The sequence below is a fragment of the Nicotiana attenuata genome, unplaced genomic scaffold, assembly GCF_001879085.1.
Source record: "Nicotiana attenuata strain UT unplaced genomic scaffold, NIATTr2, whole genome shotgun sequence".
In the NCBI taxonomy this organism is placed as follows: Eukaryota; Viridiplantae; Streptophyta; class Magnoliopsida; order Solanales; family Solanaceae; genus Nicotiana; species Nicotiana attenuata.
In genome coordinates, this window is record NW_017671062.1 from 298,903 (window position 1) to 325,392 (window position 26,490).

At 35.5% G+C, this 26,490-nt stretch overlaps 3 protein-coding genes across 4 annotated transcripts; all 3 read left to right on the forward strand.

Annotated features, from left to right (window-relative positions):
• Nucleotides 1–4,092: 4,092 nt before the first annotated feature.
• Nucleotides 4,093–9,203, forward strand: LOC109205607 (flap endonuclease GEN-like 1). 2 transcript variants are annotated; one of them, XM_019368321.1, is made up of 8 exons: nucleotides 4,093–4,444; nucleotides 4,943–5,119; nucleotides 5,859–6,029; nucleotides 6,694–6,875; nucleotides 6,998–7,244; nucleotides 7,345–7,474; nucleotides 8,044–8,516; nucleotides 8,625–9,203. In XM_019368321.1, exons 1-8 carry the CDS (start codon nucleotides 4,247–4,249, stop codon nucleotides 8,859–8,861), a joined length of 1,815 nt encoding a protein of 604 aa, XP_019223866.1. In that variant the 5' UTR covers nucleotides 4,093–4,246; the 3' UTR covers nucleotides 8,862–9,203. The 2 variants fall into 2 exon arrangements, with proteins under 2 accessions (XP_019223866.1, XP_019223867.1); XM_019368322.1 differs by having other exon boundaries at nucleotides 8,047–8,516; nucleotides 8,625–9,026.
• A 7,788-nt stretch (nucleotides 9,204–16,991) lies between these two features.
• Nucleotides 16,992–19,623, forward strand: LOC109205605 (putative two-component response regulator ARR21). The gene is made up of 5 exons (XM_019368318.1): nucleotides 16,992–17,145; nucleotides 17,246–17,398; nucleotides 17,486–17,914; nucleotides 18,004–18,080; nucleotides 18,577–19,623. The coding sequence occupies exons 1-5, from the start codon at nucleotides 16,992–16,994 to the stop codon at nucleotides 19,621–19,623; spliced, it is 1,860 nt and encodes a 619-aa protein (XP_019223863.1).
• Nucleotides 19,624–19,978: 355 nt separating this feature from the next.
• Nucleotides 19,979–26,376, forward strand: LOC109205608 (ribosomal RNA small subunit methyltransferase, chloroplastic). Its single transcript, XM_019368323.1, has 10 exons — nucleotides 19,979–20,315; nucleotides 20,537–20,686; nucleotides 21,116–21,172; nucleotides 21,358–21,459; nucleotides 22,796–22,891; nucleotides 24,324–24,408; nucleotides 24,822–24,874; nucleotides 25,349–25,432; nucleotides 25,644–25,754; nucleotides 25,859–26,376. Exons 1-10 carry the CDS (start codon nucleotides 20,067–20,069, stop codon nucleotides 25,922–25,924), a joined length of 1,053 nt encoding a protein of 350 aa, XP_019223868.1. The 5' UTR covers nucleotides 19,979–20,066; the 3' UTR covers nucleotides 25,925–26,376.
• The last annotated feature ends 114 nt before the right edge of the window (nucleotides 26,377–26,490 follow it).

A 26,490-nucleotide genomic window follows, 5' to 3' on the forward strand; every position in this document is an offset into this window, starting at 1 on the left:
CCGACGGATATATATATATATATATATATATATATATATATATATATATATATATATATATATATATATATATATATATATATATGATTTATGTATATCGGCTACAAAAAAATAGAAAGTAAATGCGATTGGCTATTTGTGTAAATATATTATCCATCTACTATCAAATCATGGGTCAATCTCGGCGAAGTGTACAAATAGCCATTTTTAGGACCTCTATATGAAACGTAAAAATTGCACGGGGCGCCCTATTTGGTCGCCCCATTTAATCTTTACCCATTTTTTTAAAAGTTTTAGCTTGTACCCACTTTTTAAACAACTTCAGCCCCCTTTCTCCTCCTCCTTCGTTTTCTTCTTCTTCTTCTTCTTCTTCTTCTTCTTCTTCTTCTTCTTTCTTCTGCTGCTGTTGGTGCTGCTATGAAACTTCAGTTCATGGGCTGATTGCCATAAATATGTTTATCAGATTATTTAAAAACAAATTATAAATAATTACGTAAGTTAGTAGACAATAATTTGTGAATATTTCCACGCATGTAAGTTAGTAGACAATGATAATTCTGTTCTTTTCACGTTTATTGTTTCCAAAATTTATGATTTAGATACTGTTGGCAATCTGATTATTTATCTAGTATGGTAGAAAGCTTTTTCAAAAACTTCAACTTATATAGTGCTGAAGTTTTTACAAATGAACTAAATCTGCTGAAGTTTTTGAAAAAGCTTTATGAAAAAACTAATGAATCCAGAACAAAAAAACTTCAGCTTTTAGTGCTGAAGTTTTTACAAATGAACTAAATAACTTCAGCATCTTCTGCTGAAGTTTTTGAAAAAGCTTATCCAGGACAATAAAACTTCAACTTATTTAGTGCTGAAGTTTTTATAAATGAACTAAATAACTTCAGCATCTTCTGCTGAAGTTTTTGAAAAAGTTTAATGACAAAACTAATGAATCCATGACAAAAAAAAACTTCAGCTTATTTAGTGCAATTATAAACAAAAACATCAGCAAATAGAGAACAAAACTTCAGCTATTATGCTTAAGTTAAGCAATTACAAACAAAAATTTCAGCAAAAAGAGAACAAAACTTCAGCTACTATGCTTAAGTTCAGCAATTATAAACAAAAACTTCAGCACACTTGGTTCATCACACTTGCTACTTCAGGCCCGTCTACTAGAATGCTGAAGTTTTGCGTGATTGCCTTTGCTACTTCAGCCCCGTATGCTGAAGTTACGCGAAAAGTGGGTACGCTTGCAATTTTTTTTGTAAAGCGCGTACAAGTTAAAACGTGACCCAAAAAACGGGTATAGATGCAAATGCCCCATATGAAACTAGTCGAAGTTCATAAAGATATTAAAGTTAGCGGCCTCAGAATCAAAGGGTCCAAACTTTTACTCGTGGATATGAGATTAGACTATAGCGATCCAAACAATCAGATCCGAAGTCAAAACCGATTAAACTTCAAATAGTTTTTAAAAATTAAATATACTTTTAATAGGTAAAAATAGCACGGTCTAGCCAGTTTTCGGACTGGTCATTCAAAAAAAGTCAGCATTTACCAAGTCAATAACAAAATAGCCACTATTTTGCTGCAACAGAGACCGGTCCAGCATAATATACTGGAGTTCGGTGCACCTGTGTATGAACTTCCAGCATATTATGCTGGAACTCCAACACATGAAAAGTTCCAGCATAATATACTGGAGATTCGAACACTTGTGTATGAACTTCCAGCATATTATACTGGACCGGTATACTTGCTGGGACTCTAGTATATTATGCTGGAGTTCTAGTGTACTTATGCTGGAACTCCATCATATTATGCTGGAGTTCCAACATACCTATCCTGGAACTCCAATATAATATGCCGAGTTCAAGTATAGTTATGCTGGAACTCCAGCATAATATACTAGTGTATTTTCCGGATTTGAACAGTATTTTCGCTCAGATTTATCTTTACATGAAAAGTGGCTAAATTTTGATTACTTTTGAAACTGAGCTATTTTTGAACGACCACTAGTAAATCTGGCTATTTTTGAATTTCTCCCTTTTAATAGGGATGCTAAAAGTGGCTGCCTGGTGCCATTTCTAAGAAGGAATTTTTATATTCCTATGCCATATAGAAAACCTTATTACTCTCAATGTTTAAGGTTTGACTTAATTACACTTAGTATACCAATTACCAATTCTATATCATAGTGTATTTTAAGGGTACAATTAATGCAGCGTATATCCCTCCTTAATTCAAGGTACCGTATATCCCACCCCTCCCACGTTTCTCTCTCCTAAACCCTTATCCTCACCCACGTTTATGTACTGTTATTAAACATAAAAACCTATGATTATGGAAACATAGATTTGCAGCATATTGATGTAGAAACACTTAAATCTTACATTGCAATTAGGAGCAGCAATCATTCAAGTTCCTGGTTAAAAACCTCCAGATTTGATACTGGACCCTCTGTCTCCGAACCGAAAAAAGCAGAAAAACTCATAAATTTTGAGAAGTGAAAAGGGGAAAAACTATCAATAATTAAAACAAGATCAGGAAGTTTCAAAGAGAAAGGAGACAAAGACAAGCAAAAGAGTTGACGGACTAAAAGAGGAATTAATTAATGACCGCGTCAATGAGTTATAATAAATTCTTCAGAGCCAATTATGAAAATTCTTCAGGTTCTATAATTTCTTCGTCTTCGTCTCTCATATTTCATTCGTTTACTTAAAGACAAAGAAGCTCGTGTGTTAACTTCAATCAGCACCTGATTTGAATTTTCTGTTACTCTACATCGACTGTAGCTTGTAGCTTAATTAGTATTTTCGACATTGGTATAATTTCTCATTCAATTGTAGCTTAATTGGTATTTTCGACATAATTGCGTCTTTTGCAGAAGATTTATAGAAGTTTTAGTCGTTTTTGATTTGTGAAAACAGAAAACAAAGCATCTACAATCAGAATACAAATAATCTACAATTTATCTACAAAATATCTACAAACTGGGTACATTGAATTTTAATATCCCAATTCCCATTCAATTGTAGCTTAATTGGTATTTTCGATATAATTGCGTTTTTTGCAGAAAATTTTGTAGAAGTTTTAGTCGTTTTGGATTTGTGAAAACAGAAAACAATGCATCTACAACCAGAATATAAATATTCTACAATTCATCTACAAAATATCTACAAACTGGGTATATTGAATTTTAATATCCCAATTCCCATTCGATTGTAGTTTAATTGAGAGTTTCGACATAATTGCATTTTTTGCAGAAGATTTGTAGAAGTTTTAGTCGTTTTTGATTTGTGAAAACAGAAAACAAAGCATCTACAATCAGAATACAAATAATCTACAATTTATCTACAATTTCTGCAATATGTCGCTTCTTCTTCTTCTTCTTCTTCTTCTTCTTCTTCTTCTTCTTCTTCTTCTTCTTCTTCTTCTTCTTCTTCTTCTTCTTCTTCTTCGAGTTTCAATCTGAAATTCAATCAAAACCAAGTCTAATCTTCACCAAAACCCCTCAAAATTGAGATATAAACTCCAAACCATATTCCGATTATTTTCAACAACACCCAATCCAAACAAATAATGATTTTTGAAAACCCATATTTGATTTTAAAGCTTTTAAGCTTTTTAATGGCTGTCAATGGTGGAATTGCTGCTCTCTTTTAGTTTGCTTTGTATTACTGAAATTTGCGATTGAGAAATAGAGAGAGATGTAGAGAGAATGTCGACGAACTGAGCTTTTGCAGAACTGATTTCTACAATTGATTCGAATTTGTTGACGATTTTGTCTTTTTTTTTATTTGTGGCTTAAGGAAAAATAAAGAACAGAGTTTTTGTAGAAAAGAGTCTATTTAATTTGATTTTAAATTGAAGATATAGGATTTGCGTTTCAAATTTGATCTGAAGGTCGCTAAATCAATTAGAATATTCTGTTCCTGATTTGTAGCGCGCCTAATTAGGAAGGAATCAGCTCCTCATAATTAGTATTTAATGAATGGTATAATAATTATAAAAAATTATGAACATGACGGGTTAATATAAAATCATGCACATCTTTTGTAATAAGGTTTCATATATGGTACAGCAAGAAAAGTCAATTGTTTACAATTGGGCTTATCGCGAGAAAAGAGCCCAAGCGATTCTACAACGGCTAAAATTCCCCTTCTTCTTCATCCTCCGTCTCAAGTTGCAATTTTTGAAGATATCTTTTTCCAATTTCTGAAAGATAATAACTCCATGAGAGTATTAAATGGGGGTGGGTGGAAACTTCTGGGAATTGCTGAAACCTTATGGTCGAGCAGAAGGGTTTGATTTCTTGAGAAACAAGCGTGTAGCAGTGGACTTGTCATATTGGATCGTTCAGCAAGAAACTGCAGTACTCAAAGCCCACATTCGTAATCCCCATATCAGACTCACTTTTTTCCGTACTATCAATCTCTACTCTAAGGTACACACTATACGTACATGTACCCAACTGCAAAGTTCAACCTTTTCTTGTATTTGGGGGAAAAACGTTGTGGGTCCTCTCTGCGCGTGTGTGCAATATTGAGCTTACTTAACAAATGTATGCATGGTGTCTTTGATCATCATTGTTAAGAGTTAAAACAATGTCAATTAATCAATCAAGCAATTATGTTTCAATCCCATACCAGTTGAACTCAAAAATTTGAATAATCTGTATCCCTATTCGGCTCTTTTCAACATAGAGTATTGATTTCCATTAGTTAATAGTTAGACAATTTTTACGCCAGTCATAGCTTGGGATTGGCTATGCTTTGCGATTTGATAGGCGAAGTTATTGTAAAGACCTTATGAGCATAAGCAAAAAAAAAATCATTGTAAAAAGACTGCTCTTTTCTGTATTGATTTCGTAATGGTAGCAAATGGGTGCTGCTCTGCTAACTTTAGTATTGAGGGAAGTGTTTTGTGTGATGATTTTTTGTAGTTTGGGGCATTTCCTGTTTTTGTCGCGGATGGTACTGCATCACCACTTAAGTCTCAGGCAAGGATTGCACGATTTTTTCGGGCATCAGGAATTGAATTATCGAGTTTGCCAGCGGCTGAGGAGGGAATTTCAATTGAAAGGAACAAAGCATTTCAGAAATGCGAACAAGAATGTGTGGTGAGATTGTACTAGTAATTTTTTTTCTTACTTTGAACTGATATTGTCACTGTTATTCAGTATTATACTTGTCTAGGGCTCTTTAATCTGTAAAGAGTAGTTGTCACCAACAAGTCTTTGTTATTATAGCAAGGAGTGGGCTTTGAATTTTTTTTTTTTTTGGATAACATAAAGCCGAGAAATTGAGTAGTAGGATCTATTCGCATACTTTATTACTAAGCAGCAAGTAATATAAGCCATCACATTCTTTTATAGTATTGTACAGTGCCTTAATATCTCAAGTTTTCACTGGCCAAACATAGGGTGAAATATTGCAAATTTTAGTGTCTTCCATGCTGCTTTTGACTGTTTCCTACAAAATGCAAAGGCTTATCGTTCACTCTTTTAGATGGAAGGAGTAATTTTACATAAATGTTGATGGAAATACGAGAGGTGTGACTTAATGCAGCTCCACATTTTAGATTGCTGTAAGGTCAATTCAGGCAGATCATGCATATAACTTGAAAGATTGAATTTAGTTTAGTTTGATCCATGGCAAATACGGGGATGTTTAGCCCTAATCTCTTTTACAGGCAGCACAGTCTCTTATCATTGACTTTATCGATTCTTCTTTACTTTTAAACACGGAAGTTCTTATTCTTTAGATGGTTTGAGTGAGCTCTACCTTCCACTCTCGCATAGGTGCTAATTTAACATGTTTCAGTAGTTAGTTAAAGTATAAATTGCTCTGTTCCATTAGGAGCTTCTTGAACTACTTGGGGTGCCAGTCCTAAAAGCAAAAGGAGAAGCTGAAGCACTCTGTGCACAGTTGAATCAAGAAGGACAAGTTGATGCTTGTATTACTGCTGATAGCGATGCATTTCTTTTTGGAGCCAAATGTGTTATCAAAAATATCCAACCCAACTCCAAAGTAAGTATGTTTTGAATCTCCTTTCTCATGACATCATGGTTAAAAAGTATTACTATGTTCACAGTTTTTTTTTTTAATGTGGTACAAGACATGCAAGTTTACTTGTTAAAAAAAACATATGCAAGTCTTTTTTTCTAATTTTGTATGTAAATGTTGTATGGACATATGAAAGATGTAAACTCTACTTTATTGTGTTCGTAAATTTATCTCTTTCATTTTCTGTCTGTAGGATATTTTGGATGCATATTTCTACTGCATGCATGTTCCTTTCGTTGCTCTTTATTTCTTTTACTTCTACAATTAAGTTAATTTTATACCATCAATTTTTAAAGAATGACGTTATGATTGAAGCTTTTTTTCTGGTTTCTGCGCCAATATTCATAATATATGTTTCATGTGATAACAATTTATAGTAGTTATAAATAGCACTTTATAAAAGAGAGAAATATATTCTAATGGTACTCTTTTGTAGTTCTTGTAGTTTCGTATTGATATTTAGTTAGTACTTTAGACCTTCAGAGTGTTTATCTAGTGAAATAAGTTGATACAGTATCATGCCATTCAGGGGAAATGCCCACAAATTGGTGAAGGGACCATTTGACTGCTATCACATGGTGTATATTGATCTAAATTCATTCTTTCATGAAGATGCATCTAATTGCAGGAACCATTTGAGTGCTATCGCATGTCGGATATTGAGTCTGGTCTTGGGCTGCGGAGAAATCACTTGATAGCAATTTCACTTTTGGTGGGAAATGACCACAACTTGATTGGTGTACCTGGGATTGGACTTGAAACAGCACTTCGTTTTGTCAAATCTTTCAGTGAAGATGAGATCTTGTATAGGTTTGTATTTCATTTGAACTGAGTGAGCAGGTGGATTATAGGCATGGAGAATCAACAAAGATGTTTTATATTCATGTTAGTGGTTTGAGAGTGCCCGTTACAGTTAATTGTCCGTTATGCAGGTTGCAGGAAATAGGTGGAGGGGACGTACAGGTGCTTCAGCGTGATGTCAACTTAGACTGTAATTTTATACCCATTTCAGATGAGAGCCCTCAGAAGACCAAAGTGCGACACTGTTCATTCTGTGGGCATCCTGGCAGCAAGAAAACTCACCTCAAGTTTGCTTGTCAGTATTGCAGTTCCAATGCCGACGAGGGTTGCATTCAGAAACCGTCGGGCTTCAAGTGTAATTGTTCCTCGTGTGATTTGGTATATCTGAAACACACTGCTTCATTGATCTTTTATTGAAATGATATATCGTCCTGTCACACTTCTTATTCGGGCATTTCCTTTTGGGCTTATATGACAGGATAATAAAGAAAAAGAACAGAAAAGAAATGAGAATTGGCAGATTAAAGTTTGCAGAATGATCGCCTCGGAGCAGAATTTCCCAAACAATGAGATTACAGAAATGTACTTGAACAAACACCAGCAGTCTGGTGAGTAAACTTGCAATGATAAAACGATACGTTTATATTTAGAGAAAGAGACTGGAAAAAACTAGTACAATTTTTATGTGAATAAAAACTAGTATACATTTTAACAGAAAACAGTCTCTGAAATCTTTTCTCGCCTCTTTGTTCTCATGATATCCAAGGTTGGCTATTGTCTCCCTTCTTTGAATACTAAAATTTTGTCACTGATTTGGGAAAGTCTTATTCTCTTCTTTTTTCCATAGTATCAACTCTGGTTGTTGAGTTTCTTCTTACATTATATTTTAGGTCAATGTCCCGGAAAAATCTTCTTTTCCTCTTTTTCTTCATAATATCAGAGTTTGGTATTGACTCCTTATCTGAAAATTGAAATAGAAATCCACTAATTTGGAAACTTTCCTTGGTTTAAAATTTCCTAATTTCATGTTTAGTCTAAATTTACCTTATTTAATAGTCTAAACTCCTAATATAAGGAGCCCTCTTGCATACCGCAATCAATTCAAGACAATTTCTTTTCTTTTTCCTATATTTTACTATACTTTGTTCACCGAATCACCGCCATGGCAATTTTGTAGCAGATGGTGATTATCATTTAACATGGTCAAGTCCAAAGACAGATATGCTAGTTGATTATCTGGCTTATTATCAGCACTGGGAGCCATCTTATACACGACAAAGAACGCTTCCTATGTTATCCACCATATTTCTAAGAGACGTGGCCTCAAATTCAAAAGATCAATTGTTATGCGGACAGTATGAATTTGATTCCATTCAGCGGGTAAAGAGAAGATTTGGACATCAACTTTACGTAATCAATTGGAAGAAAACGACACGTGAAATGAGCAATGAAATCTGCATCCCCTCTGAAAACCCTGATACGGAGCAGGAGCTGAGGATAGCTGATGACGAGTCGAAAGATTTGCTCGATGAGCCTGAGGTTCTGCAGATTCATATCAAGGACGGATGCAGCTTTTTATCAACTGAAGAAGATATGGAGCTTGTACAGAGTGCTTTTCCAGAAAAGGTTTCCCAGTTCTTGAGAGATAAGGTGAAGAATAGTGGTACTTTTTTCTCTACCCTACTTTGATCCCCCGCCCTATTCCGTTCTGCAATGGTGTTTGTTTTATTTACCAAATGCTCATTTATGATATCCCAGGAGCTAAAAGAAACAAAATCAAGCAGAAAAAGATCAGTGAAGCCTGAAAATTTAGAATCACCGAGAGGCGTTCAACTCAGCATCAACAACTTCTACCGATCATCCAAAGTCCAGGCGACGCCTGGGGAGAATGAATCTGGAAGTTCCAAGATTAGTGTGGATACTTCTGGAGAGAGTGATAAAGAACCCATACGAAACTACTCCAAGTCTGCTAGACGCAAGCTTTTGTTCGGTTAGCCATGAGGCACGATCCAATACCTTTGCGTCCTGTAAATTGGTTTGTCACAGTTATGTGTATATTGATCTTTTAGTTTGGTTTCTCTCCCATTTGGTTAATGCAAGCTCATTTGTAAATGATCTAAATATATATAGATGGGGTTCTTTTTTTGGGTTGGGTGGGGGCAGTTGTCACAATGATGTGCATATTAATCTTTAGTTTTGTTTCTTACCTATTTGGTAAATGCAAGCTCACTTGTGAATGAGGTTTATGTGTATGTATTTTTGGCAGCAATAGGGCGTTCTAGTGATTTATTTGTCATAGTAATAACATCAGTCGTCTGTTTAATGCGCTTCTTTTGACCTGTGTAACTTGAGGACTAGTATACATAAAGTGGCAGTATCCAACACCATTATCATCCACCCCTTTAAATCCTTGTTTGGATGTTTGTAATGTTGTATTGTATCGTATTGTTACTTTAAATAAAGTGTTTATTTTGATTGTTACTTAAATTTTATTGTATCGTATTGTTAATTCGTCATTACGTAACGACAAAAAGTGCCAGTTTATGGAACGACCGATCGCGTTGTTTTCTTATTTTTTTCCGCTCATCTTGCCCTTGTTGGAATTTGGACTTACGTTAATTGGTTATAGCCTGAAAGGATAGTGACGTGGCCCAAGTGGTGGATAAACAAAAGGCCTAATATTAAATATTATGTGTGTAGATAAGTGAGGCCCAATAACTATTGGCCTGTGATGGGTAGGCGCTCTTTATAAATAGAGGCCAACCCCCCTTTCCCTAGCTATTAGAAAACACTAGCGTATTCTGCCTCTTGAATACGTGGTAACGGTAGACGTCCCATCAGTCAAGTTCTCCGGGCTGTGAGAGCGCGTAGCTAGTGGATTGTGGAAGTTGGTCTCAGGCTTAATCGTCGTTTGTTGTCGCTGCTGAATCTATGGAGTTTAACGGTACGCTTCTTGAACCTATTTCAAGATTATGTTTATGTTTGTGTTTTAATCTCTGCTATGGTTGCGTATTATTTGTCTTATAGTTGGTATCAGAGCCACCATAGTTAGAGATTAAAATCGTTAATTAATCTTGAATATATTGATGTACGATGTTATTTTTCCTGAATTTGACGTTGTGAAATCTATATCGAAACTCGGTTGTAAAAGGAAACCCTCTTACTGGTTTCGAGTTTACGACAATGAATCGGACTGATTTGTTCCTCAAATAAATTAAAATTGGCCCAGAAAGTAACAAAGAATATTACTTTAGCCTTGATTTAACTATGCACGACTGCGGCGGCACCGATTGGGTTTTCATTAAAGCACTGCTTAACTTAGTGCTTTTAAGTATGGAATTATATTTGTCTTTTACTACATTCTTATTTATTATTATTTAATCCATGGCCCACGACTCTAAAGAATTACTCATTGATTAAATTTCTATGTTATGGTGAAGTTATTGCCATGATAAACCGTAGTTAAAGTGCTTGGCCAGAATTGTCCTAAGCATTTACATGACATACGGACTTGTGCCCTTTATATATTCATCAAGTTCTTATAATTGATCAAATATCTCGGTTGTGTTTGATTATTACAACTGGTCGTCTTTGATTGTTAGTATACTGTAACTTGTATAATAAAATTATTGCTAGAAAATTTTGTTGATCTTTAATTAGAGAGTAGAATAAATAAATATTCAAAAGGTTTAATTATATGGGTGATATCTTATCACATGTATTAATGTGTATAACCAAAAAAAAATGTGATTAATAAATAGTGTCACCAAAGTGATCTACTTATTTGGAGTCACTGAAAGGTTCTTAATATTATATACACGTGAGATCATTTAATACATGGATTGAGAATTATGATTAGTAGATAGTTTCCACCAAAGTGGTCTGTTTATTTGAGTCATTGAAATATTCTCAATGCACATGTATAAATTGTCCTTAATAGAGTGTACGCTAGTGTTGGAGGTTTATCTTTTTGATACTAGTGACACTAAATTAATTTATGAGATAAGATATTATAATTCAACGTAAAGGATGAAGCTTAATATCTTGGATTCTCATGTATATATATAAATTAAATGAATAAGGATAATTTGATGCAAGAGGAGGTTTTGTGTCTCTTACCTAAAGGAAGGACACAATGTATGCCTTGTACTCTTGGATAATAGGGGGAGGCTTTGTATCTCTTGCCTAAAGGTGAGGATGCAATGAATGCCTTGGACTCCTTGATTTTTTTTTTTAAAGGGGGAGACAGTTGCATCTTCTACCCAAAGGAGGGGTCTGATGGATGTCTTTGACTCTTTTGATCTATATATTCTAGCCCATAATTTTATCTAGTTTTTGTGTTGTTTGCTTATACAACCGTTAGCAACATGACTACTCAGTTGAATTCCATTGAAACTTTGACTAGTAGCAACTACAAGAAATGGAAACAGGATGTTGAAATAGTGTTAGGTCTGATGGACTTGGACTTTGCATTGACTGAACAGAAACCTGCTGAACCTACAACTACTAGCACTGCTGATGATAAGGCTAAGTATGAAAAATGGATGAAGGCTAACAAATTGAGTCTCATGATCATGAAGAGATCCATTTCTGATCACATAAAAGGTGCAATTAAGCATAATGGAAATACAAAAGATTTCTTGAGTGCCATTGGACAGAAATTCCTAGAATCTGATAAAGCTGAGATAAGTAGCCTAATTGATTCCTTGTCTACCATAAAGTATGACCTTATAGGTAGTGTCCGTGATCACATTATGAAATTGGTTAACATTGCTACCAAACTGAACAATTTAGGTGTAACCATTACCGATGATTTTCTTGTTCACCAATCTCTGAGGTCCCTTCCTGAGCAGTTTAACCAACTTAAGACAACCTATAATGCACAAAAGGATAAGTGGAGTGTTGATGAGCTTATTACTGTTTGTGTGGTAGAGGAAGGGAGGATCCAAAAGGAGAAAGTTGAGGGTGTAGTGAACTTTGTTAGTTCGTCTAGATCAGCTGATTATCCCTCTTATAAAAGAAAAGGTGGACCCAAATTTCACAAAAGGAAACATGGTCATTCTCATCATCCAGGTGGTAATGAAGACAGTGTTGTTGTGGGCAATGGACTCAAAGCAAAAGTAGAGTTTATAGGGATATCTATTTTACCTTTTAAGAATAATTATAGTATTCGTTTAGAAAATACTGTTTTTGTACCGTCTATGAGACGGAAATTAGTTTCGGTTTTCCTTTTGGACAAAGCTAGTTATTCATTTCAACAAAATAATGGTATTATTAAAATTTCCTATGATTCACATGTTGTTGCTTATGCTTTTTTAAGTGATGGTCTATATCGCTTGAATATATTGAATGAAACTTTTTCTGCAATGCATGTTGAAAATATTGCCCACAAAAGGTCAGCTATGAATAAAACGTCTTACCTATTATGGCATAGGCGTCTTGGTCATATTTCTAAAGAAAGAATTGAACGACTGGTAAAGGAAAATATTTTACCTATTCTTGATCCAAAAGATTTTAAAACTTGTGTGGATTGTGTTAATGGTAAAATGACCAAGGTTAAGAGAAAGGGTTCCACTAGGAGCTCCGAACTCTTAGAAATATTCACATTGATATTAGTGGACCTTATGTACCTACTTTGACCAATCATAAGTATTTTATTACCTTTATTGATGATTTTTCAAGGTACTGTTATATATATCTTTTAAAAGAAAAATCTGAAGCACTTGATAAGTTTAAAATTTACAAGACTGAAGTTGAAAAACAGCTTGGGAAGTCCATTAAGATAGTGAGGTCTGACCGTGGTGGTGAGTACTATATAAAATATGAAGAGTCTGGTCAATGTATGGGGCCTTTTGCTTTATTTTTGCAAGAATGTGGGATAGTAGCACAATATACCATGCCAGGTACTCCTGAGCAGAATGGTGTGGCCAAAAGACGAAATCGTACTCTCATGGAAATGGTGAGAAGTATGATGTCAAGAACTAGCCTACCTGAGTCTCTTTGGGGTGAAGCCTTAAAAACAGCTAGCTATATCCTGAATAGAGTTCCTACAAAATCTGTCTCGAAAACTCCCTTTGAACTATGGACAACCCAAAAACCTAGCTTGAACCATTTTTACATTTGGGGATGTCCAGTTGAAGTTCGTATTTATTCACCCACAGAAAAGAAAACTGATCCTAAAACTACCAGTTGTTTCTTTATAGGCTATCCTGATCACTCTAAAGGTTTTAGGTTTTTCTATCCTGGGCGTGGCACTAGAATCGTTGAGTCTATTAATGCGAAATTTCTTGAGCATGATGTTTGTGATTGTGATTGTGATTATGGTAAGAAAATTGTATTGAAAGAAAAGGAAGTCCTGTACCTGTTATACATGAAAAGGTGGTAAACCAACCTATTCATGAGGGGGAGAATCAAGGGAACAACGACGCAGATCCCATAGTTCCTGAGCAAAATGTTCAAAATGAACCACTCCGTAGGTCACAAAGAGAAAGAAGGTCTGCCATCTCTGATGATTTTATCGTGTATGTGACTGAAAATCTCAGTGATACTGGAGAGCTGACTGATCCTTCATCATATGCTCAAGCAATTTCCTCTCCATTTGTTGATAAATGGCGTGAAGCAATGAAAGATGAAATGCGCTCTATGGAGCACAATGGAGTGCGGGAGTTAGTTGAATTGCCTGTAGGTTTTAGGCCTATTGCTTGCAAATAGGTGTTTAAAACTAAAAGAGACTCCAAGGGAAACATAGACCGTTATAAACCAAGGTTGGTTGCTAAGGGTTATACTCAAAAAGAAGGTATTGATTATAAAGAAACATTTCCTCCCATTTAATCCAAAGATGCATTTAGAATTGTGATGGCTCTTATGGCTCATTTTGATTTAGAATTGCACCAGATGGATGTTAAAACTGCTTTCCTGAATGGGAGTCTACTTGAAGAAGTTTACATGGTTCAACCTAAAGGGTTTAAAGAAGCTGGTAAAGAACATCTAGTGTGCAAGCTTAACAAATCCATATATGGGCTTAAACAAGCCTCCAGGTAGTGGTACTTGAAATTTGATGAAATTATTACAAAATTTGGATTTGTGGAAAATAAGCTTGATGAATGTGTTTATCTCAAAATAGCTAATGGCAATTTTATTATTATGGTTCTCTATGTTGATGATATTTTGCTTGCCACAAAAGATTTGCGTTTGATGAATGAGACCAAACAATTTTTGTCTAGGTCTTTTGATATGAAAGATCTTGGTGAAGCTTCTTTTGTTCTTGGGATAGAAATTAAAAGAGATAGGACACGTGGTTTATTGGGTTTATCACAGCGTTCCTACATTGAGAGTGTTCTTAAAACTTTCAATATGCAAGACTGTAGACCCGGTATTACACCTGTTGTAAAAGGAGACAAACTTAGCAAGGATCAATGTCCGAAAAATGAAGTTGAAATGAGAACTATGAAAGATGTGCCATATGCAAGTGTTGTTGGTTGTTTGATGTACATAGAGGTTTGTACAAGGCCTGATATTGCATTTGCTGTTAACATGTTGGGAAGATTTTCTTCTAATCCTGGGTGGGCACATTGGGTGGCTGCAAAGAAAGTGATGAGATATCTACAATGCACCAAAGACTTCATGCTTGTATACAAAAAGGTTGATGATCTGGATCTTCTAGTATATTCAGATTCTGATTTTGCAGGTTGTCAAGACACTATGAAATTAACTTTTGGGTATATTTTTATGTTGGGTGGAGGTGCTATTTCTTGGAAAAGTGAGAAGCAAAGTATCACTGCTACATCTACAATGGAAGCTGAGTTTATTGCTTGTTTTGAGACTGCTTCACATACTGTCTGGATGAAGAATTTTCTTACTAAATTGCAAATTGTGGATTTTATATCTAAGCCGATGACTATTTTCTGTGACAATAGTGCAGCTGTGTTCTTCTCCAAGAATAACAAGAGAACAAGAGGCTCTAAGCATGTTAGCCTTAAGTTTCTTAAGGTTAGAGACATGGTAAAAGAAGGTGATATATGTATTGAGCATATTAGCACAGAATCTATGTTGGCTGATCCTTTGACTAAAGGTCTTAGGCCTGTAGTGTTTAATGAACATGCTAAAAATATGGGGATTTTAGAGTCTTTTGATGTGCTTTAGTCAGTGGGAGTTACTTTGTAATTGCTGACTAAGATATTGCTTTTGAAAAATTCTATCTTTATGCAAGCTTGTGTTATTTGATATCTGTTATGCTTATGACTAACATGATAATTTATTTATTTTTATTTCCAATTGGACATTGCATAAACTCATGATATCTTTGAGTCTTGCGACTTGTTGCCTTGATTATCCCGGGTAAGGCACAAGGGAATCCTCCTGAAGTGATATGATTAAGTGTCACTTGGAGGCTCCTGAGGTGATATGGTTATAATATCACTTGGAGGATTATTTCTTTCTAAGAGGTGTAAATCTACTCACCTTGATTAGAAAGATAAAATGCTTAGCACACATGTTTGATCCATGTTGATGGAAATTCTAGCATATGTAGTCGTAGATAGAATTCATACTTTAAATGGTGTGATGTCTGCTATGATTCATTGTTAGTCTTCTCTATTGAGACTGAATGGATTGTTATACGGGTCATTCTATCCTTGGCTATGTGAGTAGTGTGGCCACTGTAGAGTCTAAAATCTTTTTTCAAAATGATTTTCTTAAAACTCAAATATTTTAAAATTGTTTTCTTGTCCTCAATTAACGTTGGCGTCCAAGTGGGAGAATGTTGGAATTTGGACTTACGTTAATTGGTTATAGCCTGAAAGGATAGTGACGTGGCCCAAGTGGTGGATAAACAAAATGCCTAATATTAAATATTATGTGTGTAGATAAGTGAGGCCCAATAACTATTGGCTGTGATGGGTAGGCACTCTTTATAAGTAGAGGCCAATCCCCTTTCCCTAGCTATTAGAAAACCCTAGCGTATTCTGCCTCTTGAATACGTGGTAACGGTAGACGTCCCATCAGTCAAGTTCTCCGGGCTGTGAGAGCGCGTAGCTAGTGGATTGTGGAAGTTGGTCTCAGGCTTAATCGTCGTTTGTTGTCGCTGCTGAATCCATGAAGTTTAACAGTACGCTTCTTGAACCTATTTCAAGATTATGTTTATGTTTGTGTTTTAATCTCTGCTATGGTTGCGTATTATTTGTCTTATAGCCCTTCCTTATTATTAAATAATCTTATTTTATCTTTTACCCTACCTTTTTATATAATAATTCTACCTCGTACCTTACTTTTTCTTTATAATATTGCAAGTTTATTATTTATATTGGCGGTGCATGGCATCATGAAACGACGGCAAACAATACAATCTATCCAAACATTATATACATCAAAACGATACAGTACAATATAATATTATACGATACATTATGAAACGATACATAACAATCATCCAAACAAGCTTTAACTATTCATATTTCTCAATCCCCAGTTTTGCCGCCATAAAAAATATATAAGCATTACGTCTTCCTTATTTTTTGGTTTTTGTTAAAGTAAAGCTATATCCTTGTAAATTTGTTTTAGGGATGCAGGAGTATTATACAAATAATAATGTAAAATTACTTGAACGAGGACCCAAATGGGAGGGGGGGCTCCAATTTCACGCTTTTTTTGAAATTTTAGGGTGATTTGCACAAATAGGACAAGTTGGTGCCACTCTTGATTTTTTTGACTCCGCTTGCCCTATGGGCAAAATTTCAAGTTTAACAAGTGTTGGACCTTACTTGCCCCATGGGCAACACTTCTGACTTAAGAGTTTGCCCATGGACAAAATTACCATCTATTTTCAAGTTTCCTAAAAATTTTATTAATCCTTGTTTCCTTATAAACTTTCATAAAGGTTATTTTCCAAACTTCCTTCACTTTTTTCTTTCTTACTTTACTTTTTTCCCTTCTTTTTATTTTTGGGTGGGTAGGGGGGGGGGAGAGGGGGTAAGGAGAGGCATGAATAGTATAAAAGCATTATATGGAAATAATTTGTGTTTCCCGTGCTCTTACAAGTTACAACATCATATCCTTATTGCCACTTTAGCTCCAAATTAAACAGCTTCCTTAGAAACCTCCTTAAACTTTTACATCTCTGTAAAAAACATGGACATCCAGGGATTTACTGCCAATTCACTTGGAGAATCTACACCTTATTCATCTGATATTGGAACTAAAAGAACTTGCATACTTCTAGTCCTTGATGATATTACTTGTCATAATATTGTTTCTCATATGCTTCACAACCAAACTCATGAAGGTATCTAATATAATGTTTTCATCCTCTCTTCTTTCTCAACTTTGTTTTCTTAGTTCAAAGAAGAGTTATTAACTTGAACTTTTGTTCTTTTGTTTATCAGTTTTGCATGTAGGAAAAACAATGGATACTTTAAATGCCATTTGGGAGAGAAAGAGCATCCTCAATCTTGTTCTTACAAACATACACAGGCTAAACACACATGGGGTTGACATTCTCCAAATTATCAAGAACAAACTCAATCTTCCAACCATTTGTAAGTATTTTATAGTTTTATCTTTTATACTTTAGAATTTGTTGTCATTTAGTTTTCCTCATCAGATTTTACTTATACTTTCCACAGTAATGTCACCAGATGATACAAGATATGAAAATCAAGTCCAAGATTGTAGTGTTGCAGCATATGTTGTGAACATTTCAGACACAAATGAGATGAACAAGCTTTGGAAAATGGCATTAGAGAAAGAGAAAGTTAGAAAAGCAGCAGTCAATCAAGAAGAAAATTATGATGACAATGCTACAAGATTGCCTCAGAATGTAACTGAGACAAATACAGAAAACACATCATCTGCTGATAGTGATGTAAGGGCTCATGATGTGAAGGGTAAGCGAAAAGCTTGCAGCGACAGAAGTGAAGAAGATGGAGAGAATAGAGACATCGAAAAGAAACGAAGGGTAGTTTGGACTCCAAAGATGCATCAAAATTTCTTGCAAGCTATCCAGCAACTAGGCCATGAAAGTAAAACAGTTGCTCTCCCTCTTTTCCCTGAAAGTTAATTTCTTTACGTTCTAAATATGTAGTTGACACTTGACACTATGGATAATAATTGATGATTGCTCTTTTTCTTAATTGATATGCAGAGGCAGTTCCTAAGAAAATAGTTGAAATTATGAATGAGCCTGGATTGACTAGAGAACATGTTGCCAGTCATTTGCAGGTGTGTTTTCATTTATATTATAATCTTTTGCAGAATTTTCAATCCCTTTACCATCACCTTATCAAATTTTCATCATATATGCTTTTATGTTAACTTCTTTTCCTTTTTCTCCATTTTTTCCTCCTAGGCTTGACACCCCTTACTTAGGCTGATATGAGGGGTTGGAAAGCAAATTTACTTCTTCTTTGTGGAGATTACATTTTTTTTCCTTTTTAGGAATTGTTCAAAATATGGAAATGTGAACCATTAAAGTGCTATTACTACAAGAATCTCAGGGGTTAATACATGAATCTCTAGTTTTAGAATTCACATGATCATAGCATTTAATATCTAGCAAAATCTTTGCATTAAGAGCTAGAACCTGGTGCTCTCTCTTGATGCATGTCACACAAATGTTGAATGTCTTAATTCTCAAAATCATGATATATTAAATTATTGTGATATTTCATGGTTAAATTTTAATTGCTATTAAACAAAAAAGTGTACATATTTGCAGAAATATCGCATGTGCCTTAAAAGAGCTCAAGAAAGTTCAGCTGCTTCTATCTATGACCAAATCCTAACAAATGATGCTAAAGAGAAATGCTTTCAAGTTCAACCATACCTATCTTCTCTAAATTTAAACGCAACGCGAGGATATTCTCGTTCTACACAACAGCCATTTCAGACACACTTTCAGCAAGGAACTGGTGGCATGAACTTGAGAGAACCACAAATGGTATCATTCCCCAATATGGTCAGTTTCCAGCAGCAGAACAGTTTCTTGGATTTTGCCAATTCGCGACAAGCAGAATATAATAGTGGCCTAATTGAACAGCAGTCAACATTTTTGCCAAGAGTAGCTCATAATAGTAACTTCAGAGTATATAGTGACAAGAGAAAGAACATGCTGTTCAGCATACAAAGTGGCAAGGCAAACCAGCCCACAAACTCAAATTCTGGATTGGATTTTATTGGTTTTAGATTGAGCAAAGATGGGAAATCTGTCAACTTTGGTCACAAAGGTTCATCTTCTGCTGTTATCTCCAATAACACCGCGTATTCTGGTCTATGTTCCTCAATGTCAGAGGACTACATTCACAAGCAGCAACCTTCACCACCGTTGTTGGAAACTCCTAACGAAAATACCTTAATTCAATGCTCTTCAGCTCCACCTGAAAATTTTACAATATTCAATCATCCTTCTAACAGCATTTCAGAACAACAGAGTCTTCTACTATTCGATAATCCAGCGAACAAAATATCACGTCAAAGCCCGGAAATACATGTCAGTTTCATACCCCAAGAACAGCTTTCAGCACATCAATCATCAGGAGATCTTGAGGACTATTCTGCTATACTTTTTGGTGATGAAGTATCTGTGACACCACTAGAGAATTCTGGGAATTATGATTCTAGACAGCAAGAATATTCTGTACCAGAATTACCACAAGAATTCAATAGTTTAGGCACTGAAATAGACATTAAGTCTCTGCTGGAAACAACAGAAAATAGAAGTTCACAACTATTTTGGGAGGGGGATTCCGAGAATGAACTTCATTGACTTTGGTCACTCAAGTTCTATAAATTATAAGTTGTATAGGTAGTTTAGTGATATACCTTTTATCTCATCATGTTTATAAAACTGTATTTTCATTTAAGAAAGCCATGAGCCTCAAGTTGCTAACTGGATGCTGTACCACTGTGTGTGTTCATGTGTTGTGATTTTTCTTTTAATTTCTTGGTCATAGTGCTTACACATTTTTTCATATTTTTAGAGATTTCTTATGTTAGTTTTTACCAAGTGTAGTAAAAATAATTGTAATGGATTACAAAACCAAATCTCCAGATTGATAAAACCAATTTTCTAAGAAAGTCTATTTTGCCCTTAAAAAGTTAAACAAGACGAACCATAGTTCATCTTTAAAAGGGTAAAATTGTCTTTTTGGGAACATTCCAATGGATAAACCCATGAAATTAACAGACCAATAACCGCAAAAACTACCAATGCCTTCTTTGCTACATTCCCTGTTGCTATTCTCTTCAACGCCAAAGCCTCTACTCTTGGCAAATTCGCCGGCGTACGATGGACCCGTTGATGCCAATAGCCCAAGACCCAAATCCTATCATACAATAACTGCAATATCTAAAACCAAAAGCGAAACAAAAATCAATAACAAGGATGAGGATGACTATCATGCCACCCTTAAAGCTCTCAACTCTAAAGGTCGTTTCCCAAGAAAGTCACTTGGGCAGGTATTTACTGCTTTCTAAAGCTCATTCCCTTCTGTTTCAGTGTTTTAATATCTGGGTATTGTTTATTCGGGCATTTCATCGAACAGAGAGATGGGTATGATTCAGTGAGCTAGTGTTTGATCTTTTCTATTCCGTTTATCCATGGTAAAGTGAACAGAAAAATGGGTATGATTGAGTGAATTTGGTGTTTAATTGTTTTTTAATTCTATTATGGATTGTAGCATTACATGCTGAATTCGTCAGTGAATGAGGAATTAGTTGCTGCTGCTGATGTACAAGAAGGAGATTTGGTGGTTGAAATTGGGCCTGGTACTGGTTCACTGACCAATGTTCTTGTAGACGCTGGTGCCACTGTCCTTGCTATTGAAAAGGTTTATTTTGTTTCACTGTCAATACGCTTCTCCTTGTTTGATCTTTTTCCTTCTGTTGTTTTTTCTGCCCAGGCTTAGAGTATATATTAGGAGTCTCTTATGTAACTGTAAAGAAAAGTTTGATATTTAAAAACAGATTAACTATTTTTGAATGACATGGGTTTAAATGGAGTGGAATGGCTACAGCCAACTAGCTTGGGATTAAACCGTAGTGAGTATATGTGCATGCGTGTGTGTGTGTGTATGTTGAATAACCATATCATATTGAAAATTGTTAACACTTAACAAACTTTGAGCATATATCTTTACATGAATAGTTATGAGAGAAAAAAGGTTTTTTTTTTTTTTAATGTTTTGTTCTTTTTTCTGTTTTTCCTTCTTGTTCCTTTTTATTGTTGACACAATTGTTTTAATTTGCTTTGACTTCAGGATCCCTACATGGCAGCCCTTGTAATGGAGAGATTTTCCAGTCTAGACCACGTAAAGGTAACAATTTCTGTTAAAATCTCTCCACTTTGAAATACAGGATGAAAAGTTAATATTTTGGAATTACTCAATAAAGTGTTCTTTGACTCTAAAAGGAGACAAATGTACTTGGTTTACACTATGCTTCAGTGGCTTCTATTGCAAAGATATATTGAAATCTGATAATGTAACCACTGCATCTATAGGTTTTGCTAGAGGATTTCACAAAATGTCATATACGCTCCCATTTGTCCACAATTTCGCAAAGTGGAAGAAATTCTTCAGGTGTGAAACCACAATATGCAAAGGTAAGCACCTGCCTTCTTTTCTCAAATTCTTCGTTTTAATATAGTTATAAGAAATCTGAGTATCTGTTGGTACTATTCATGACAATGATGCATATTTATTGTGTATGTTTGTCAATCATATGTTCTCATATACATTTTTGGATGTAATGTCCCGAGTTGCTTGTTTGCAGTTTCCAATTTGGAGTTTAGATCATCATCAGCCCCTTCATAGTAACTTCAATATGTCCTCTTGTGTGAAAATAAAAATGCCCCTACAACGAAGTGAAGTTAGTGATGACCACAGCAACATATATTATGCATAGTTTATCTCCTTTTTGAACTTAAAGCCTTCTTGCATGTCTTTTGCTATTCCGGTGTCTAGTGACTGTATACTGCCACTGTTGCATTTGCTCAGTTTTGTACATTATGTATTTAGGCCCTCCATTTAAATAGTCCTTTTGAAATGGTAGTTAAAAAACACTGCTAGTGGTATGAGCAATCAGTATCCCCTCAAAGCTTCTGCGAGGTGGTGTCTGGAATGAAAGAAAGGCCCTAAACCATCTGAGTTTTAAGGCAAAAAATAATAATGCCCCTCCTTTGGGTGCATAGAGGCAGTTTTAGATGTCTATGGGCTTAGAAGGGCCATTTTTATAACTTACTGCCCAATTGATGGGGGACTGAAAATGAGAAAAATTAAATTTAGGGATAAAGAGAGAAGACATCCCTCAAAGGACGATTTTGGCAAAAGATCATCTTCTAGAATTACTAGTGAAGATTATCTTGTCATCTCAGGAGGGGTATAGTGTTACAACAAACAAACCCAGTTTGATCCCAACAAGTGGGGTCTGGGGAGGGTAGTCTGTACGCAGACCTTACCCCTACCTAATTCAGGTAGAGAGGCTGTTTCCAATAGACCCTCGGCTCAGGAAGGGCAAGAAGGGAGGGGTATAGTGTTCAGGATGTAAAACATTTACCTCGTAAAAGAAATATTACCTCACGTGGCAGTCTCTCTGGATTTTGCTTTCCTTGAGCCGAGGGTCTATCGGAAACAACCTCTCTACCTTCAGGTAGGGGCAAGGTCTGCATACACACTATCTTCTCCAGACCCACTTGTGGGATTACACTGGTATGTTGTTGTTGTTGCGGCAACCCCCCCCCCCCCCCCCTTCTTTTGCCTGCTAAAATCAATTCTTATAAGTGCACCTTGGGTTTCCTTCATTTTCTTTGAAAGACCCGGAAAAAAATCTTCATTTCCTGTTTGACACTTTTTGTGCCTTCAAAATATGTGTTCCAAGTGCGAGTTACCATATCTTCAGTATCATGCTAACAGGATATTGACTCCCTTTCCTTTTTACAGGTAGTCTCCAATTTACCTTTTAACATAAGTACAGAAGTAATTAAGCAACTTCTTCCCATGGGTGATATTTTCTCAGAAGTAGTTCTGTTACTCCAGGTTTGTATTGTCAGCTTAAATGCACCTCCATATCAATTACTCACTAATGCCGACAATAGATAGCAGGAAAGATATGTTGATATTAATGGTAGCCTTAGTTCTCCTTCTTTTATGATTTTTTCCTTCAACGGAGCAACTTAAAATGCATCAGAGACTGTTGGTTATTCTGAGTGTTGTTTTACTTTTTTACAATCTGTACACCTTTGGTCTTGTTTAGAATTTACTGGTTAGATATAGAAAATTATGGGCTGAAGCAATAAGACTAAACTTCTTTGACTCAGTCCACACGTTTGCATCTCAATTTTGCAACAGGTTACCAATTTTCAAGTTGCAAGTGTTTTTCTAGACCTGTAGTTTCTTTTGAAAATCCCAGAACTAAGCAAGCTCTCTGTAATGCATTTGCACGTTTAGAGTGAATCATGTTGGTTGCCTTGGTTCTTGTCATTTTCTTGTGAACATTTTGGTATTGTTCAAGTTTCACTGCTTGTCTTTCTCTTTTTATAAGCTAAAATTTTCATTACGAAACACCAAGTCGATGTCAAAAATATGTCTTAGTTGTTTATACGACAAAATCCAAGTCATCTAGGTACCTATGAAGTCTGTCAACTCCTTATACAACACGGTTCTCTCTTTGCACAAAAAGTGCAAGTGAAATAAAAAGACCATTTTCATGCTTTCGACATGATTCTCACTATCATCTATTGCTTATTTGCTTCTTTCCATTAGCAACAAAAGACATAGTGGTGACATTTCAAGGCTGCCTTCTTACTGCTATCCTCTGTATGCTCCAACTCATGGTTGCTTCCTCTATTGTTCATTATAATACCCACTATATGTTAAAAGACGAGAATACAGAGGACCAATCTGCTATATGTTAAAAGACAAGAATACGAGGGTTCTCTGTCGTGAAGCCAACCTGAATGCAAATTAGTATTCCCTCCAGATTCTTCATCATGCAACACCAACTCACAGATGTCTTTCTTCTCTTAAATTGTGCACCATCTGGAAGGCATCCCGCACTGAAAACCAAGCAAAGAAAGCAACTTTTTTTTTGGTTTTGTTTTTGGAGTCTAGGATAGGGCTTTGACTTCTTTCATAGTCTAATTTTCCATCTGCATCCTGAACTCAGTTGCTAATTTCACTTTGCTAAGGTTCTCGCTTAAACCTAGGTGGTAGTTACATTTGATGGCTTCCAATATAAAACAAGGTCCTCGTGGGGCTGTTCTATGTTTATGTTAAGATCTATGATTGCTAGTTTCAGGAAATTACAATGATAGATGTTCTTGGGACATAATGTAAGAGGTCATTTCACAAAATATGCGACTTTATGGCATAGAGAAAACAGTTTGATGTATTTCACCTCTTACTAAATCTGACCAAACTATTCCAATTGTTGACAGAACTACTGACAGTTGATTGTCTGCAATTTCAGGAGGAAGCAGCTGTGCGCTTGGTGGATTCATCCTCAGGGTCCTCTGAGTATCGACCCATTAATATCTTCATCAACTTCTATTCAAGTAATTGAAAGCCTTGTGAGGGTGAATTAGTACCTTAGACTTCAATGCCATGACTCTAATTTTGGACTGAGGATGACAAACTTTTGCTAGTGATTACTTGATAATAAAACAACCATAATTAAGAGGTCTTGTCTCGCAAAGTATCTCATTTCCAAATGTTCATTTTTAGTCATCTGATATGATAACGCCTATATGCTGTTGATTTCCCATCTTTTGTGTCTTAATCCTTAGTACCTCAAATTCTGTGCTTAGTTGAATACTATTGGTCATATTCTTTGAGCCTCTAAGATATACTGTACAAATCAAAATCACGTCTTTAGTATTGAGGACATTTTCAGCTAAATAGCTCCAAAATCATTTGGTACATATTAAGCAATAATCTCAAGCTTTTGCATTTACATTTTTCTCTGCAGATCCTGAATACAGATTTAAGGTGCCAAGGACAAATTTCTTCCCACAACCTAAAGTAAGTGATCAGTATATATTTTCCTGTTTGAATTCCTTTCCAAAACCAAGACCCAAAGGTACATAATTTCTTGAAAATTTAAACAGTAGCGGATTACACATTTTATAGACTCTTCTAGGCACGCTCTCTTGTCACTTTCAATAAATTGAACACACGCTGTCTGGACGGCTTCAAGATGTGATGCTCTTTCCAATATCAAATACTTTGAACTGGGGTGGAATGAACTTTATTCTACTGTCTAGACGTGTGTTCCCATTATACGAAAAAAGAAAAAATTGTCTACGCGTGCTTCCTTTAATACATTTGTGAATCTCTTGGATGAATACTATTATTTGAAAAATACAGTTCTTATATCACGTATAGGATATTCGCTGGCGGTATAGCTTTTCCATGTCCATATGATGGTGTCTAATAGGTAATTTTATGATTATTCCATTGGCAAAGTAAAATTATTTGTTTCTTGTTCTTCTTCAGGTTGATGCAGCTGTAGTTTCCTTCAGACTGAAGCAACCTGTGGATTATCCTCCTGTTTCTTCTGCCAAAAGTTTCTTCTCAATGGTTCTTACAGCTTACCCATATACTTTTCTTTTTGCTTTCCCACTGCTAGCGTGATATAATTGATTGCTACAAACTAAAATATCAGCATCTGCATTCTGTGGTTAGGCTAATGATTGGTTATACAACAAATTTGGGAATTTTAGGGTAAAATATGGTGAATAGTTTATCTTTTCTCATTATTCATAGCTGACATTCCTCATTGATGGTTAAGGTCAATTCTGCTTTTAATGGAAAACGTAAGATGTTGCGAAAAACACTACAGCATATATGCCCTTCCCTTGAGATTGAAGAAGCTCTTGTTAGTGCTGGTCTTCCACCCACGGTATGACTGATGTATTTTGTGATTTATCAGTCAATTGAACACCAACAATTCTTCTATCTAAATCAGCTCTTCCGTTTGGTGTTTTTCTTCTTCTTTTTTTCCAGGCAAGGCCGGAGGAGCTAGCGCTAGAAGATTTTGTAAGGCTGCATAATTCAATTGCTAAAGCCTAAGACTTTCTGGTGTCACTTGGCGAAGATACTTGGAAGCAGAGGCCTCGCCTTTCTTATTACTCCACTTGTTATCCTAAACTTCACTGGTAAACCAGAAATTGGAATAAGGAATTCACAAGCTTCTGCAAGCCTGGAGAATTATCACCAGCTGGGAACTCAAACAGCTACAGTTGACAGCAAAAAGGACAACTCCACAAATATTGATTGAGCCTCCATTATTACTCTTGTCCCATCAAAGCCTTAATCCATTCAATACCGCACAAGTGTTGAGAGACGAATTATCAGGGCATCAGAGCTGAGTGTAAATATTGTATCACATATCTTCTTTTACAATCATTAGTACAACCAAAGACCAATAATGTATTTGGGTAATATAAACTGTATTTTTGCATCGGATCACCCTGTGTTATTCATGAACAGTGATGATTCATATCTAACTTGCTTGTATTTTCTCTATGTTCTTTTAATCTATTTCGCATCATATGTACCACTGACAACAACAACAGACCTGTGAAATCTCACATGACATCATATGTACCACTTATTTCTAACAATTTTGCAATGAA